Source organism: Oncorhynchus keta, chromosome 18, assembly GCF_023373465.1.
Source record: "Oncorhynchus keta strain PuntledgeMale-10-30-2019 chromosome 18, Oket_V2, whole genome shotgun sequence".
Classification (NCBI taxonomy): Eukaryota; Metazoa; Chordata; class Actinopteri; order Salmoniformes; family Salmonidae; genus Oncorhynchus; species Oncorhynchus keta.
Genome location: NC_068438.1, coordinates 56,466,335 through 56,485,033, shown reverse-complemented (window position 1 = coordinate 56,485,033; position 18,699 = coordinate 56,466,335). Strand labels below are relative to the sequence as shown.

Genomic DNA, 18,699 nt, shown 5'->3' with positions numbered 1-18,699 from the left:
AGACATGCAGAGATGCGATTCGCCACCTGGTCATCAGAAGGGGGAAAGGAGAAGATTAATTGTGTGTCGTCTGCATAGCAATGATAGGAGAGACCATGTGAGGTTATGACAGAGCCAAGTGACTTGGTGTATAGCGAGAATAGGAGAGGGCCTAGAACAGAGCCCTGGGGGACACCAGTGGTGAGAGCGCGTGGTGAGGAGACAGATTCTCGCCACGCCACCTGGTAGGAGCGACCTGTCAGGTAGGACGCAATCCAAGCGTGGGCCGCGCCGGAGATGCCCAACTCGGAGAGGGTGGAGAGGAGGATCTGATGGTTCACAGTATCGAAGGCAGCCGATAGGTCTAGAAGGATGAGAGCAGAGGAGAGAGAGTTAGCTTTAGCAGTGCGGAGCGCCTCCGTGATGCAGAGATGAGCAGTCTCAGTTGAATGACTAGTCTTGAAACCTGACTGATTTGGATCAAGAAGGTCATTCTGAGAGAGATAGCGGTAGAGCTGGCTAAGGACGGCACGTTCAAGAGTTTTGGAGAGAAAAGAAAGAAGGGATACTGGTCTGTAGTTGTTGACATCGGAGGGATCGAGTGTAGGTTTTTTTCAGAAAGGGTGCAACTCTCGCTCTCTTGAGGACGGAAGGGACGTAGCCAGCGGTCAGGGATGAGTTGATGAGCGAGGTGAGGTAAGGGAGAAGGTCTCCGGAAATGGTCTGGAGAAGAGAGGAGGGGATAGGGTCAAGCGGGCAGGTTGTTGGGCGGCCGGCCGTCACAAGACGCGAGATTTCATCTGGAGAGAGAGGGGAGAAAGAGGTCAGAGCACAGGGTAGGGCAGTGTAAGCAGAACCAGCGGTGTCGTTTGACTTAGCAAACGAGGATCGGATGTCGTCGACCTTCTTTTCAAAATGGTTGACGAAGTCATCTGCAGAGAGGGAGGAAGGGGGGGAGGGGGAGGAGGATTCAGGAGGGAGGAGAAGGTGGCAAAGAGCTTCCTAGGGTTAGAGGCAGATGCTTGGAATTTAGAGTGGTAGAAAGTGGCTTTAGCAGCAGAGACAGAGGAGGAAAATGTAGAGAGGAGGGAGTGAAAGGATGCCAGGTCCGCAGGGAGGCGAGTTTTCCTCCATTTCCGCTCGGCTGCCCGGAGCCCTGTTTACACAATTTAGTTCATTGGCAAAAGCAAAAAAATAAAAACCCCAGGCAGTGTGGAATCTTGTTACTTTACAGTGGTTTGGATTTGTAAGAAAATCAAATGTATATAGAGGTAATTTATATATATTTCATTGATATATATTTATATATATAGTCTATTTATACAGTGGGGCAAAAAAGTGTTTAGTCAGCCACCAATTGTGCAAGTTCTCCCACTTAAAAAGATGAGAGAGGCCTGTAATTTTCATCATAGGTACACTTCAACTATGACAGACAAGATGAGGAAAAAACTAATCACATGTAGGATTTTTAATGAATTTATTTGCAAATTATGGTGGAAAATAAATATTTGGTCACCTACAAACAAGCAAGATTTCTGGCTCTCACAGACTAACTTCTTCTTTAAGAGGCTCCTCTGTCCTCCACTCGTTACATGTATTAATGGCACCTGTTTGAACTTGTTATCAGTATAAAAGACACCTGTCCACAACCTCAAACAGTCACACTCCAAACTCCACTATGGCCAAGACAAAATAGCTGTCAAAGGACACAAGAAACAAAATTGTAGACCTGCACCAGGCTGGCAAGACTGAATCTGCAATAGGTAAGCAGCTTGGTATGAAGTAATCAACTGTGGGAGCAATTATTAGGAAATAGAAGACATACAAGACCACTGATAATCTCCCTCGATCTGGGGCTCCACGCAAGATCTCACCCCGTGGGGTCAAAATGATCACAAGAACGGTGAGCAAAAATCCCAGAACCACACGGGGGACCTAGTGAATGACCTGCAGAGAGCTGGGACCAAAGTAACAAAGCCTACCATCAGTAACACACTACGCCGCCAGGGACTCAAATCCTGCAGTGCCAGACGTGTCCCCCTGCTTAAGCCAATACATGTCCAGGCCCGTCTGAAGTTTGCTAGAGAGCATTGGATGATCCAGAAGACGATTGGGAGAATGGCATATGGTCAGATGAAACCAAAATATTGGTAAAAACTCAACTCGTCGTGTTTGGAGGACAAAGAATGCTGAGTTGCATCCAAAGAACACCATACCTACTGTGAAGCATGGGGTGGAAACATCATGCTTTGGGGCTGTTTTTCTGCAAAGGGACCAGGACGACTGATCCGTGTAAAGGAAAGAATGAATGGGGCCATGTATCATGAGATTTTGAGTGAAAACGTCCTTCCATCAGCAAGGGCATTGAAGATAAAACATGGCTGGGTCTTTCAGCATGACAATGATCCCAAACACACCGCCCAGGCAACGAAGGAGTGGCTTTGTAAGAAGCATTTCAAGGTCCTGGAGTGGCCTAGCCAGTCTCCAGATCTTAACCCCATAGAAAATCTTTGGAGGGAGTTGAAAGTCCGTGTTGCCCAGCAACAGCTCCAGAACATCACTGCTCTAGAGATCTGCATGGAGGAATGGGCCAAAATACCAGCAACAGTGTGTGAAAACCTTGTGAAGACTTACAGAAAACGTTTGACCTCTGTCATTGCTAACAAAGTGTATATAACAAAGTATTGAGATAAACTTTTGTTATTGACCAAATACTTATTTTCCACCATAATTTGCAAATAAATTCTTTAAAAATCCTACAATGTGATTTTATGGATTTTCTTTTCTTATTTTGTCTGTCATAGTTGAAGTGTACCTATGATGAAAATTACAGGCCTCTCTCATATTTTTAAGTGGGAGAACTTCCACAATTGGTGGCTGACTAACTACTTTTTTGCCCCACTGTACATAGATTGGTCCTTCTGTGGCTCAGTTGGTAGAGCATGGCGCTTGTAACGCCAGGGTAGTGGGTTCGATTCCCGGGACCACCCATACGTAGAATGTATGCACACATGACTGTAAGTCGCTTTGGATAAAAGCGTCAGCTAAATGGCATATATTATTATATTATTATAGATCATTTCTATATAATTAATTTATATGCACATCTGTGCTGCCGAGTCTGCCAGTTCTACCCCATTCTGTTTATCATAAATCAAATTCAAGACTACCTCTGTTTATCATAAATCAAATTCAAGACTACCTCTGTTTATCATCGGTACCTCTGTTTATCATCGGTCCTTCTGTAGCTCAGTTGGTAGAGCATGGCGCTTGTAACGCCAGGGTAGTGGGTACGATCCCGGGACCACCCATACGTAGAATGTATGCACACATGACTGTAAGTCGCTTTGGATAAAAGCGTCTGCTAAATGGCATATATTATATTATATTATTATAAATGAAATTCAAGACTACCTCTGTTTATCATAAATCAAATTCAAGACTACCTCTGTTTATCATAAATCAAATTCAAGACTACCTCTGTTTATCATAAATCAAATTCAAGACTACCTCTGTTTATCATAAATCAAATTCAAGACTACCTCTGTTTATCATAAATCAAATTCAAGACTACCTCTGTTTATCATAAATCAAATTCAAGACTACCTCTGTTTATCATAAATCAAATTCAAGACTACCTCTGTTTATCATAAATCAAATTCAAGACTACCTCTGTTTATCATAAATCAAATTCAAGACTACCTCTGTTTATCATAAATCAAATTCAAGATTACCTCTGTTTATCATCGGTACCTCTGTTTATCATCGGTCCTTCTGTAGCTCAGTTGGTAGAGCATGGCGCTTGTAACGCCAGGGATAAAAGCGTCTGCTAAATGGCATATATTATATTATATTATTATAAATCAAATTCAAGACTACCTCTGTTTATCATAAATCAAATTCAAGACTAGCAACTTGTGATGTTACTGTAACATCCAACGTTTCTTTTGATTAAAATATAAACTTGGAGGAGACTGTTTGCTTTTTACTTCTGGCGTCTGGCTCTATTATAAAGCATAGGAGATTAAGCCTGCGTCCCAAATGAAGCCTTATTTCCCTATGTAGTGCACTACTTTAGACCAGAGGGCCCTGGTAGTAGTAGTGCACTACTTTAGACCAGAGGACCCTGGTAGTAGTAGTGCACTACTTTAGACCAGAGGACCCTGGTAGTAGTAGTGCACTACTTTAGACCAGAGGACCCTGGTAGTAGTAGTGCACTACTTTAGACCAGAGGGCCCTGGTAGTAGTAGTGCACTACTTTAGACCAGAGGGCCCTGGTAGTAGTAGTGCACTACTTTAGACCAGAGGACCCTGGTAGTAGTAGTGCACTACTTTAGACCAGAGGGCCCTGGTAGTAGTAGTGCACTACTTTAGACCAGAGGGCCCTGGTAGTAGTAGTGCACTACTTTAGACCAGAGGACCCTGGTAGTAGTAGTGCACTACTTTAGACGAGAGGGCCCTGGTAGTAGTAGTGCACTACTTTAGACCAGAGGGCCCTGGTAGTAGTAGTGCACTACTTTAGACCAGAGGACCCTGGTAGTAGTAGTGCACTACTTTAGACCAGAGGGCCCTGGTAGTAGTAGTGCACTACTTTAGACCAGAGGGCCCTGGTAGTAGTAGTGCACTACTTTAGACCAGAGGGCCCTGGTAGTAGTAGTGCACTACTTTAGACCAGAGGGCCCTGGTAGTAGTAGTGCACTACTTTAGACCAGAGGGCCCTGGTAGTAGTAGTGCACTACTTTAGACCAGAGGGCCCTGGTAGTAGTAGTGCACTACTTTAGACCAGAGGGCCCTGGTAGTAGTAGTGCACTACTTTAGACCAGAGGGCCCTGGTAGTAGTAGTGCACTACTTTAGACCAGAGGGCCCTGGTAGTAGTAGTGCACTACTTTAGACCAGAGGGCCCTGGTAGTAGTAGTGCACTACTTTAGACCAGAGGGCCCTGGTAGTAGTAGTGCACTACTTTAGACCAGAGGGCCCTGGTAGTAGTAGTGCACTACTTTAGACCAGAGGGCCCTGGTAGTAGTAGTGCACTACTTTAGACCAGAGGACCCTGGTAGTAGTAGTGCACTACTTTAGACCAGAGGGCCCTGGTAGTAGTAGTGCACTACTTTAGACCAGAGGGCCCTGGTAGTAGTAGTGCACTACTTTAGACCAGAGGGCCCTGGTAGTAGTAGTGCACTACTTTAGACCAGAGGACCCTGGTAGTAGTAGTGCACTACATCGGGAATAGGGTGCTATTTGAACAGTTGATATGAGGAGTTGAAGAATTTATTTCCCAAATGCCAAATCAACACTTTTTTTCACATTTGTGTTTTTCATCAGAAATGTGTGCTTATGGGTACCTTCGTGTGTGTGTAAAATATTAATGTCCTCGGATGTCTTATTCGTCGATATATCCATAGTTTAGCTAGAATGGATTATTCGTATTCTATATATTTGACTGTGATATGTGGTTGTCTCACCTAGCTATCTAAAATGAATGCATCTAACAGTGCGTAACAGCAGCAGCAGTCTTACACTGGTGTCCTCTCTCAGATAGACTACAGTAATGTGGTGTCCTCTCTCAGGTAGACTACAGTAATGTGGTGTCCTCTCTCAGGTAGACTGCAGTAATGTGGTGTCCTCTCTCAGGTAGACTACAGTAATGTGGTGTCCTCTCTCAGGTAGACTACAGTAATGTGGTGTCCTCTCTCAGGTAGACTACAGTAATGTGGTGTCCTCTCTCAGGTAGACTACAGTAATGTGGTGTCCTCTCTCAGGTAGACTGCAGTAATGTGGTGTCCTCTCTCAGGTAGACTACAGTAATGTGGTGTCCTCTCTCAGGTAGACTACAGTAATGTGGTGTCCTCTCTCAGGTAGACTACAGTAATGAGGTGTCCTCTCTCAGATAGACCACAGTAATGTGGTGTCCTCTCTCAGGTAGACTACAGTAATGTGGTGTCCTCTCTCAGGTAGACTACAGTAATGTGGTGTCCTCTCTCAGGTAGACTACAGTAATGTGGTGTCCTCTCTCAGGTAGACTACAGTAATGTGGTGTCCTCTCTCAGGTAGACTACAGTAATGTGGTGTCCTCTCTCAGGTAGACTACAGTAATGTGGTGTCCTCTCTCAGGTAGACTACAGTAATGTGGTGTCCTCTCTCAGGTAGACTACAGTAATGTGGTGTCCTCTCTCAGGTAGACTACAGTAATGTGGTGTCCTCTCTCAGGTAGACTACAGTAATGTGGTGTCCTCTCTCAGGTAGACTACAGTAATGTGGTGTCCTCTCTCAGGTAGACTACAGTAATGTGGTGTCCTCTCTCAGGTAGACTAAAGTAATGTGGTGTCCTCTCTCAGGTAGACTACAGTAAAGTGGTGTCCTCTCTCAGGTAGACTACAGTAATGTGGTGTCCTCTCTCAGGTAGACTACAGTAATGTGGTGTCCTCTCTCAGGTAGACTACAGTAATGTGGTGTCCTCTCTAAGGTAGACTACAGTAATGTGGTGTCCTCTCTCAGGTAGACTACAGTAATGTGGTGTCCTCTCTCAGGTAGACTACAGTAATGTGGTGTCCTCTCTCAGGTAGACTACAGTAATGTGGTGTCCTCTCTCAGGTAGACTACAGTAATGTGGTGTCCTCTCTCAGGTAGACTACAGTAATGTGGTGTCCTCTCTCAGGTAGACTACAGTAATGTGGTGTCCTCTCTCAGGTAGACTACAGTAATGTGGTGTCCTCTCTCAGGTAGACTACTGTAGTCTCATCCGTATACTAATTTATGTTTGTTTTGCGTGCCCCTCCGTGTCTCCTCTCTTCTCCTCCTCCTCTCTGTGTCTCCTCCTCCTCTCCTCTCCACCTCTCGGTGTCTCCTCTCCTCTCCGTGTCTCCTCCTCCTGTGCTCTCCTCCTCTACTCTCCTCTCCTCCTCCTCTCCGTGTCTCCTCTCCTCTCCTCTCCTCTCCCCTCTCCTCTCCTCTCCTCTCCTCTCCTCTCCTCCTCCTCTCCGTGTCTCCTCTCCTCTCCGTGTCTCCTCCTCCTGTGCTCTCCTCCTCTCCTCTCCTCTCCTCTCCTCCTCCTCTCCTCTCCGTGTCTCCTCCTCCTGTGCTCTCCTCCTCTACTCTCCTCTCCTCTCCTCCTCCTCTCCGTGTCTCCTCTCCTCTCCGTGTCTCCTCCTCCTGTGCTCTCCTCCTCTACTCTCCTCTCCTCCTCCTCTCCAGAGATCATGTACAGCTGGGTGTTCAACGAGTTCCCATCGTTTGTGGCCGAGGATAGCCGGCGGTTCATCTCCCAGGCAACGGGCAACCTGTACGTGTCCAAGGTGCAGCCTAGCGACGTGGGCAGCTACATCTGTCTGGTGAAGAACACAGTGACCAACGCCAGGGTCCTCAGCCCGCCCACTCCACTCACACTCAGAACAGATGGTGAGACGCCCCTGACACACTCCTTCACCCCTCTACACACGCCCCTGACACACCCCTTCACCCCTCTACACACACCCCTGACACACCCCTTCATCCCTCTACACACTCCCCTGACACACCCCTTCACCCCTCTACACACACCCCTGACACACCCCTTCATCCCTCTACACATCCCCTGACACACCCCTTCATCCCTCTACACACACCCCTGACACACCCCTTCACCCCTCTACACACGCCCCTGACACACCCCTTCACCCCTCTACACACACCCCTGACACACCCCTTCACCCCCTCTACACACGCCCCTGACACACCCCTTCACCCCTCTACACACACCCCTGACACACCCCTTCATCCCTCTACACATCCCCTGACACACCCCTTCATCCCTCTACACACACCCCTGACACACCCCTTCATCCCTCTACACATCCCCTGACACACCCCTTCATCCCTCTACACACACCCCTGACACACCCCTTCACCCCTCTACACACGCCCCTGACACACCCCTTCACCCCTCTACACACACCCCTGACACACCCCTTCACCCCTCTACACACGCCCCTGACACACCCCTTCACCCCTCTACACACACCCCTGACACACCCCTTCATCCCTCTACACATCCCCTGACACACCCCTTCATCCCTCTACACACACCCCTGACACACCCCTTCATCCCTCTACACATCCCCTGACACACCCCTTCATCCCTCTACACATCCCCTGACACACCCCTTCATCCCTCTACACATCCCCTGACACACCCCTTCATCCCTCTACACACACCCCTGACACACCCCTTCATCCCTCTACACATCCCCTGACACACCCCTTCATCCCTCTACACATCCCCTGACACACCCCTTCATCCCTCTACACATCCCCTGACACACCCCTTCATCCCTCTACACACACCACTGACAGCCTCCTCATACCTCACAATCTGTACCTTCCTCATCCAGGTGGAAACCTAATGTCAGATTGACTGTCATCATGACGTGATTCCCAGGTGGAAACTTAATGGCAGATTTAGATACTGTAATACATGAGCACTCAGGCACGCCACCCGGAAGTGGTCTAATATTTCACTTCCTGTAATGTGTTTACATAAGCATACATCAGATATTCATTTGAAATGTGTTTTCCCCTTGGTGGCCAAGGGCCTCAGCTCTGCTGACAGTGTCAAGAATAGATGGTCAGGAAGCTTTATCATTTGTAGCTTTCTCTAATCACGCACATTTGTGCCCTGGCCAAACCAGCCGTCAGGGAAATCATCTCTCCCGCATAAAATTAACTGAATCAATGGTTGTCATTGGTGAATGGGATGCTAGGTCTTTTTTATACTGTTAGTCTCTCAGGGGTCTAGGCTCGGACGGCGGTGCTGGAAAAAGGAGAGGAGAGGTGTTGGATTCAGGTGTGTCTCTCTCTACATCTGGCTACACAGAGGATCACTCATCATCACCAAATGTAGCGCCGCTCATCATCACCTAGTGCAGCATCGCTCATCATCACCTAGTGCAGCATCGCTCATCATCACCTAGTGCAGCATCGCTCATCATCACCTAGTGCAGCATCGCTCATCATCACCGAGTGCAGCATCGCTCATCATCACCTAGTGCAGCATCGCTCATCATCACCTAGTGCAGCATCGCTCATCATCACCTAGTGCAGCATCGCTCATCATCACCGAGTGCAGCATCGCTCATCATCACCGAGTGCAGCGCTGGTGTTAGTCGTTGTCAAGGTTTCAGAGGGTCATTGAAAATGTGCTCCAAGGTTCCCAATGCGTCTAAATGAAAAGGACTTTCATGCCCCGGGAAAACAGATATCGGTTGGCATTGCAGATGATGTGGCAGCAGGTATTTAGCATTTTACCTCGCTGTGAGGTACGATGTCCTCTCCAGCTCATCTCTGTCTGTCTGCATTTGAATAAACGTGTTGTTGTGAAGCACTCCTTGGAGACATACATAACGCTAAGCTCATTACCGTAGTAAATCAGATTGTTCCTCTCATTTACAAAGATGGAATATGAGGAGAGGAAGTGGTCCACGTGGTCTGGATGTCAGACCTATGTTCAGACGCCATTAAAACACTGATTCATACAAGAATACAAGCAGAGGAGAAATTAGACAGAGTCATTCTCCTTCTTCTAGTAACAGGTTGCTTTCTTACCTCAGCTGGTGGAAAATAAGAATTGTTGTATTACATTTACATTTTACATTTAAGTCATTTAGCAGACGCTCTTATCCAGAGCGACTTACAAATATTATCCATATTTGTGGCCAATGAATGGTGTGGTGAGGTTATCGGGGAGGGGTATTTAATTAAATGGTTTGGGGAGGTTATCGGGGAGGGGTATTTAATTAAATGGTTTGGGGAGGTTATCAGGGAGGGGTGTTTAATTAAATGGTTTGGGGAGGTTATCGGGGAGGGGTATTTAATTAAATGGTTTGGGGAGGTTATCGGGGAGGGGTATTTAATTAAATGGTTTGGGGAGGTTATCAGGCAGGGATATTTAATTAAATGGTTTGGGGAGGTTATCAGGGAGGGGTATTTAATTAAATGGTGTGGTGAGGTTATCTGGGAGGGGTATTTAATTAAATGGTTTGGGGAGGTTATCGGGGAGGGGTATTTAATTAAATGGTGTGGGGAGGTTATCAGGGAGGGGTATTTAATTAAATGGTTTGGGGAGGTTATCAGGGAGGGGTATTTAATTAAATGGTGTGGTGAGGTTATCAGGGAGGGGTATTTAATTAAATGGTTTGGGGAGGTTATCAGGGAGGGGTATTTAATTAAATGGTTTGGGGAGGTTATCGGGGAGGGGTATTTAATTAAATGGTTTGGGGAGGTTATCAGGGAGGGGTATTTAATTAAATGGTTTGGGGAGGTTATCGGGGAGGGGTATTTAATTAAATGGTGTGGTGAGGTTATCAGGGAGGGGTATTTAATTAAATGGTTTGGGGAGGTTATCGGGGAGGGGTATTTAATTAAATGGTTTGGGGAGGTTATCGGGGAGGGGTATTTAATTAAATGGTTTGGGGAGGTTATCGGGGAGGGGTATTTAATTAAATGGTTTGGGGAGGTTATCGGGGAGGGGTATTTAATTAAATGGTTTGGGGAGGTTATCAGGGAGGGGTATTTAATTAAATGGTGTGGGGAGGTTATCAGGGAGGGGTATTTAATTAAATTGTGTGGTGAGGTTATCAGGGAGGGGTATTTAATTAAATGTTTTGGGGAGGTTATCAGGGAGGGGTATTTAATTAAATGGTTTGGGGAGGTTATCAGGGTATTTAATTAAATGGTTTGGGGGTATTTAATTAAATGGTGTGGTGAGGTTATAAAGGGAGGTTATCAGGGAGGGGTATTTAATTAAATGGTGTGGGGAGGTTATCAGGGAGGGGTATTTAATTAAATGGTTTGGGGAGGTTATCGGGGAGGGGTATTTAATTAAATGGTTTGGGGAGGTTATCAGGGAGGGGTATTTAATTAAATGGTTTGGGGAGGTTATCGGGAGGGGTATTTAATTAAATGGTTTGGGGGGGAGGGGTATTTAATTAAATGGTTTGGGGAGGTTATCAGGGAGGGGTATTTAATTAAATGGTTTGGGGAGGTTATCAGGGAGGGGTATTTAATTAAATGGTTTGGGGAGGTTATCGGGGAGGGGTATTTAATTAAATGGTTTGGGGAGGTTATCAGGGAGGGGTATTTAATTAAATGGTTTGGGGAGGTTATCAGGGAGGGGTATTTAATTAAATGGTTTGGGGAGGTTATCAGGGGAGGGGTATTTAATTAAATGGTTTGGGGAGGTTATCAGGGAGGGGTATTTAATTAAATGGTTTGGGGAGGTTATCGGGGAGGGGTATTTAATTAAATGGTGTGGTGAGGTTATCAGGGAGGGGTATTTAATTAAATGGTTTGGGGAGGTTATCAGGGAGGGGTATTTAATTAAATGGTGTGGGGAGGTTATCAGGGAGGGGTATTTAATTAAATGGTGTGGTGAGGTTATCAGGGAGGGGTATTTAATTAAATGGTTTGGGGAGGTTATCAGGGAGGGGTATTTCATTAAATGGTCTGGGGAGGTTATCGGGGAGGGGTATTTAATTAAATGGTGTGGTGAGGTTATCAGGGAGGGGTATTTAATTAAATGGTGTGGTGAGGTTATCAGGGAGGGGTATTTAATTAAATGGTTTTGGGAGGTTATCGGGGAGGGGTATTTAATTAAATGGTTTGGGGAGGTTATCAGGGAGGGGTATTTAATTAAATGGTTTGGGGAGGTTATCAGGGAGGGGTATTTAATTAAATGGTTTGGGGAGGTTATCAGGGGTATTTAATTAAATGGTTTGGGGAGGTTATCAGGGGAGGTATTTAATTAAATGGTTTGGGAGGTTATCAGGGGTATTTAATTAAATGGTTTGGGGAGGTTATCAGGGAGGGGTATTTAATTAAATGGTGTGGTGAGGTTATCAGGGAGGGGTATTTAATTAAATGGTTTGGGGAGGTTATCGGGGAGGGGTATTTAATTACATGGTTTGGGGAGGTTATCAGGGAGGGGTATTTAATTAAATGGTGTGGTGAGGTTATCGGGGAGGGGTATTTAATTAAATGGTTTGGGGAGGTTATCAGGGAGGGGTATTTAATTAAATGGTTTGGGGAGGTTATCGGGGAGGGGTATTTAATTAAATGGTGTGGTGAGTTTGTCGGAGAAGGGTATTTAAAAACCAAGAGACTCTCTAATAGGGTAGTCTCTCTCAGAGGGTAGGATCTCTCAGATGGTAGGTTCTCTAAGAGGGTTGTCTCTCTCAGAGGGTCGTCTCTCTCAAAGGGTCGTCTCTCTAAGAGGGTAGTCTCTCTCAGAAGGTAGTCTCTCTAAGAGGGTAGTCTCTCTCAGAGGGTAGGTTCTCTGAGGGTAGTCTCTCTCAGAAGGTGGTCTCTCTCAGAGGGTAGTCTCTCTCAGAGGGTTGTCTCTCTCAGAAAGTAGTCTCTCTCAGAAGGTAGTCTCTCTCAGAAGGTAGTCTCTCTCAGAGGGTAGTCTCTCTCAGAAGGTAGTCTCTCTCAGAAGGTAGTCTCTCTCAGAGGTTAGTCTCTCTCAGAGGGTAGTCTCTCTCAGAAGGTGGTCTCTCTCAGAGGGTAGTCTCTCTCAGAGGGTAGTCTCTCTCAGAGGGTAGTCTTTCTCCGAGGGTAGGATCTCTCAGATGGTAGGTTCTCTAAGAGGGTTGTCTCTCTCAGAGGGTCGTCTCTCTCAAAGGGTCGTCTCTCTAAGAGGGTAGTCTCTCTCAGAAGGTAGTCTCTCTAAGAGGGTAGTCTCTCTCAGAGGGTAGGTTCTCTGAGGGTAGTCTCTCTCAGAGGGTAGTCTCTCTCAGAAGGTAGTCTCTCTCAGAAGGTAGTCTCTCTCAGAAGGTAGTCTCTCTCAGAGGGTAGTCTCTCTCAGAGGGTAGTCTCTCTCAGAAGGTAGTCTCTCTCAGAAGGTAGTCTCTCTCAGAGGGTAGTCTCTCTCAGAGGGTAGTCTCTCTCAGAAGGTAGTCTCTCTCAGAGGGTAGTCTCTCTCAGAGGGTAGTCTCTCTCAGAGGGTAGTCTCTCTCAGAAGGTAGTCTCTCTCAGAAGGTAGTCTCTCTCAGAGGGTAGTCTCTCTCAGAAGGTAGTCTCTCTCAGAAGGTAGTCTCTCTCAGAGGGTAGTCTCTCTCAGAAGGTAGTCTCTCTCAGAGGGTAGTCTCTCTCAGAAGGTAGTCTCTCTCAGAAGGTAGTCTCTCTCAGAAGGTAGTCTCTCTCAGAGGGTAGTCTCTCTCAGAAGGTAGTCTCTCTCAGAAGGTAGTCTCTCTCAGAAGGTAGGCTCCACAACATAGCGGTGTCTAATACGATGCTCCATTCAGCCGTACAGCCCATTACACCAAACACTTTCTTGGCAGACGCCTCTCGCATATTCAGCCCGTACCGAGAATTTGGGTCTAAAAGGATGAAAATTATATTGGCACAACTCGCTGCTGAACCCTTCGTCTCTTGCAAGCTGTGTCTTCCCCCAGATGCTTGAGTCTGACCAATCAGAGGGTTCAATCTATGCCTCTGTCCAGTGAGATGCTGGCATCTGTGCCCCAGTGAAAGGGGATGGTAATTAACTTGGAGGTTTCGAAGCTCAAGCTGGATCTGTGTGGTGCCTCACCTCTGTCCTGCCCTGGTTCTAACGCTCTTAATCAAACCTGTCTCAATGCAGCGTGGCTCTGTTACACCCCTGTGGTAAAGTCATGGGTCTTCCCTTCACTACGCAACGGGAGGAGATGAGGAGAACGTTGTCAAACACCTGAAATAAACGTTTTCTACAGCCTGTATGTTCATACCTCCTGAGCTGTTTTAAAGAAACACAATAGGCTTCTCTGTATCTCTGTAGAAATCTGGGTAAAATAGCGAGAGGAATGTCAGTTTTATTCAGTACATTCAGTAATACATTTTTGCTTGTTTTTCTAAAGTCTAACAGCCTTGTTAGCAGGCAGATAAGATAGTTATAAACAAGCTACTATAACTATACTGATAGTTTGAAATGGCTTACAGAGCAACCAAACGCTTTAGTTGTATTTATTCATCAAGAACGAATCAATAGGCTACTTAGCTTGATCAAATTAATTTACAAACATGCATCCTGCAAGTCCTGCCCATCACCGGCAGCTAAATTCAAATCAAATGCTGTGTGTTGCTCTGCACACTCTCCTCGTTGACTGACGATACTGTCTGCACGCACTAGACTGTCTAGCCGCTAGATTCTAGCGTCCTGCCAAGCATAGCTTTGCTCCGTGGTTCGCCTTGGAAATAACCCCTTACTAGGTAGAGTGACAGGGGGGAGGATACTCTTTTCCTGGTCCAGTCAGAATGACAGGGGGGAGGGTACTCTTCTCCTGGTCCAGTCAGAGTGACAGGGGGAGGGTACTCTGTTCCTGGTCCAGTCAGAGTGACAGGGGGAGGGTACTCTGTTCCTGGTCCAGTCAGAGTGACAGGGGGAGGGTACTCTGTTCCTGGTCCAGTCAGAGTGACAGGGGGAGGGTACTCTGTTCCTGGTCCAGTCAGAGTGACAGGGGAGGGTACTCTTTTCCTGGTCCAGTCAGAGTGACAGGGGGAGGGTACTCTGTTCCTGGTCCAGTCAGAGTGACATGGGGAGGGTACTCTGTTCCTGGTCCAGTCAGAGTGACAGGGGGGAGGGTACTCTGTTCCTGGTCCAGTCAGAGTGACAGGGGGAGGGTACTCTGTTCCTGGTCCAGTCAGAGTGACAGGGGGGAGGGTACTCTTTTCCTGGTCCAGTCAGAGTGACAGGGGGAGGGTACTCTGTTCCTGGTCCAGTCAGAGTGACAGGGGAGGGTACTCTGTTCCTGGTCCAGTCAGAGTGACAGGGGGAGGGTACTCTGTTCCTGGTCCAGTCAGAGTGACAGGGGGGAGGGTACTCTGTTCCTGGTCCAGTCAGAGTGACAGGGGGAGGGTACTCTGTTCCTGGTCCAGTCAGAGTGACAGGGGGAGGGTACTCTGTTCCTGGTCCAGTCAGAGTGACAGGGGGAGGGTACTCTGTTCGTGGTCCAGTCAGAGTGACAGGGGGGAGGGTACTCTGTTCCTGGTCCAGTCAGAGTGACAGGGGGAGGGTACTCTGTTCCTGGTCCAGTCAGAGTGACAGGGGGAGGGTACTCTTTTCGTGGTCCAGTCAGAGTGACAGGGGGGAGGGTACTCTGTTCCTGGTCCAGTCAGAGTGACAGGGGGAGGGTACTCTTTTCCTGGTCCAGTCAGAGTGACAGGGGGGAGGGTACTCTGTTCCTGGTCCAGTCAGAGTGACAGGGGGAGGGTACTCTGTTCCTGGTCCAGTCAGAGTGACAGGGGAGGGTACTCTGTTCCTGGTCCAGTCAGAGTGACAGGGGGAGGGTACTCTGTTCCTGGTCCAGTCAGAGTGACAGGGGGGAGGGTACTCTGTTCCTGGTCCAGTCAGAGTGACAGGGGAGGGTACTCTGTTCCTGGTCCAGTCAGAGTGACAGGGGGAGGGTACTCTGTTCCTGGTCCAGTCAAAGTGACAGGGGGAGGGTACTCTGTTCCTGGTCCGGTCAGAGTGACAGGGGGAGGGTACTCTGTTCCTGGTCCAGTCAGAGTGACAGGGGGAGGGTACTCTGTTCCTGGTCCAGTCAGAGTGACAGGGGGAGGGTACTCTTTTCGTGGTCCAGTCAGAGTGACAGGGGGGAGGGTACTCTGTTCCTGGTCCAGTCAGCAACAAAATTCCTCTGACGCGCAAATGCCCTTGTGCCCCTATGGGCATGACACCTCTGACCCATACAATGAAGTATTTGGACACATTAATATATAGTGTGCCCTATGCATGGGCACCTGACTTTGTCTAAAGTGGGGGTAACAAATAAATAGAAGTCCTCCAATTATACAATGTTGCTTCACAGAAGGATGCATATTTATGAACAGAACAAAACCATTTTTCTGAGGCTGTGACACAATACAATGATTTTGAACTTGTGTACTCAAATGAATAAAATACACATACATCTGTAGAACACAAGGTCAGAAGAATAGCACGGTTACAGACCTAAATGTGTCTTATGTTCGATAGACAGACTTTCAATTTAGTTTATTCTGCCTGTTCTTTGGGACGGACAATTACACAGTCAACACTGTATGGGGATGATTTACGGCCACGAGGCGAGACAGACACAGGCGAGACACAGGCGAGACACAGGCGAGACAGACACAGGCGAGACACAGGCAAGACAGACACAGGCGAGACACAGGCGAGACACAGGCGAGACAGACACAGGCGAGACACAGGCGAGACAGACACAGGCGAGACACAGGCGAGACAGACACAGGCGAGACACAGGCGAGACAGACACAGGCGAGACACAGGCGAGACAGACACAGGCGAGACAGACACAGGCGAGACACAGGCGAGACACAGGCGAGACACAGGCGAGACAGATACAGGCGAGACAGACACAGGCGAGACACAGGCGAGACAGACACAGGCGAGACAGACACAGGCGAGACAGACACAGGCGAGACAGACACAGGCGAGACAGACACAGGCGAGACACAGGCGAGACAGACACAGGCGAGACAGACACAGGCGAGACACAGGCGAGACAGACACGTGGCGAGACAGACACAGGCGAGACAGACACAGGCGAGACAGACACAGGCGAGACAGACACGTGGCGAGACAGACACAGGCGAGACAGACACAGGCGAGACAGACACAGGCGAGACAGATACAGGCGAGACAGACACAGGCGAGACAGACACAGGCGAGACAGACACAGGCGAGACAGACACAGGCGAGACACAGGCGAGACAGACACAGGCGAGACACAGGCGAGACAGACACAGGCGAGACAGACACGTGGCGAGACAGACACGTGGCGAGACAGACACAGGCGAGACAGACACAGGCGAGACAGACACAGGCGAGACAGATACAGGCGAGACAGACACAGGCGAGACAGACACAGGCGAGACAGACACAGGCGAGACAGACACAGGCGAGACAGACACAGGCGAGACAGACACAGGCGAGACAGACACAGGCGAGACAGACACAGGCGAGACAGACACGTGGCGAGACAGACACAGGCGAGACAGACACGTGGCGAGACAGACACAGGCGAGACAGACACGTGGCGAGACAGACACGTGGCGAGACAGACACGTGGCGAGACAGACACAGGCGAGACAGACACGTGGCGAGACAGACACAGGCGAGACAGACACGTGGCGAGACAGACACAGGCGAGACAGACACGTGGCGAGACAGACACAGGCGAGACAGACACAGGCGAGACAGACACGTGGCGAGACAGACACAGGCGAGACAGACACGTGGCGAGACAGACACAGGCGAGACAGACACGTGGCGAGACAGACACAGGCGAGACAGACACAGGCGAGACAGACACAGGCGAGACAGACACGTGGCGAGACAGACACGTGGCGAGACAGACACGTGGCGAGACAGACACGTGGCGAGACAGACACGTGGCGAGACAGACACAGGCGAGACAGACACAGGCGAGACAGACACAGGCGAGACAGACACAGGCGAGACAGACACAGGCGAGACAGACACAGGCGAGACAGATACAGGCGAGACAGACACAGGCGAGACAGACACGTGGCGAGACAGACACAGGCGAGACAGACACGTGGCGAGACAGACACAGGCGAGACAGACACGTGGCGAGACAGACACGTGGCGAGACAGACACGTGGCGAGACAGACACAGGCGAGACAGACACGTGGCGAGACAGACACAGGCGAGACAGACACGTGGCGAGACAGACACAGGCGAGACAGACACGTGGCGAGACAGACACAGGCGAGACAGACACGTGGCGAGACAGACACAGGCGAGACAGACACAGGCGAGACAGACACAGGCGAGACAGACACGTGGCGAGACAGACACGTGGCGAGACAGACACGTGGCGAGACAGACACGTGGCGAGACAGACACAGGCGAGACAGACACAGGCGAGACAGACACAGGCGAGACAGACACAGGCGAGACAGACACAGGCGAGACAGATACAGGCGAGACAGACACAGGCGAGACAGACACAGGCGAGACAGACACAGGCGAGACAGACACAGGCGAGACAGACACAGGCGAGACAGATACAGGCGAGACAGATACAGGCGAGACAGACACAGGCGAGACAGACACGTGGCGAGACAGACACAGGCGAGACAGACACGTGGCGAGACAGACACAGGCGAGACAGACACGTGGCGAGACAGACACGTGGCGAGACAGACACGTGGCGAGACAGACACAGGCGAGACAGACACGTGGCGAGACAGACACAGGCGAGACAGACACGTGGCGAGACAGACACAGGCGAGACAGACACGTGGCGAGACAGACACAGGCGAGACAGACACGTGGCGAGACAGACACAGGCGAGACAGACACAGGCGAGACAGACACAGGCGAGACAGACACGTGGCGAGACAGACACGTGGCGAGACAGACACGTGGCGAGACAGACACGTGGCGAGACAGACACAGGCGAGACAGACACAGGCGAGACAGACACAGGCGAGACAGACACAGGCGAGACAGGCACAGGCGAGACAGACACAGGCGAGACAGACACGTGGCGAGACAGACACGTGGCGAGACAGACACAGGCGAGACAGACACAGGCGAGACAGACACGTGGCGAGACAGACACGTGGCGAGACAGACACAGGCGAGACAGACACAGGCGAGACAGACACAGGCGAGACAGACACAGGCGAGACAGACACAGGCGAGACAGACACAGGCGAGACAGACACAGGCGAGACAGACACA

At 49.1% G+C, this 18,699-nt stretch overlaps 1 protein-coding gene across 2 annotated transcripts in view; it reads left to right on the top strand.

The window, feature by feature from the left end:
- Nucleotides 1–18,699, top strand: part of cntn5 (contactin 5) — a 700,818-nt gene that overhangs the window by 344,519 nt on the left and 337,600 nt on the right. For both annotated transcript variants that reach the window (XM_052468732.1, XM_052468731.1), the window contains exon 7: nucleotides 7,172–7,375. In XM_052468732.1, coding sequence (XP_052324692.1) covers nucleotides 7,172–7,375 — 204 coding nt within the window. The remainder of the gene's footprint in view (nucleotides 1–7,171; nucleotides 7,376–18,699) is intronic.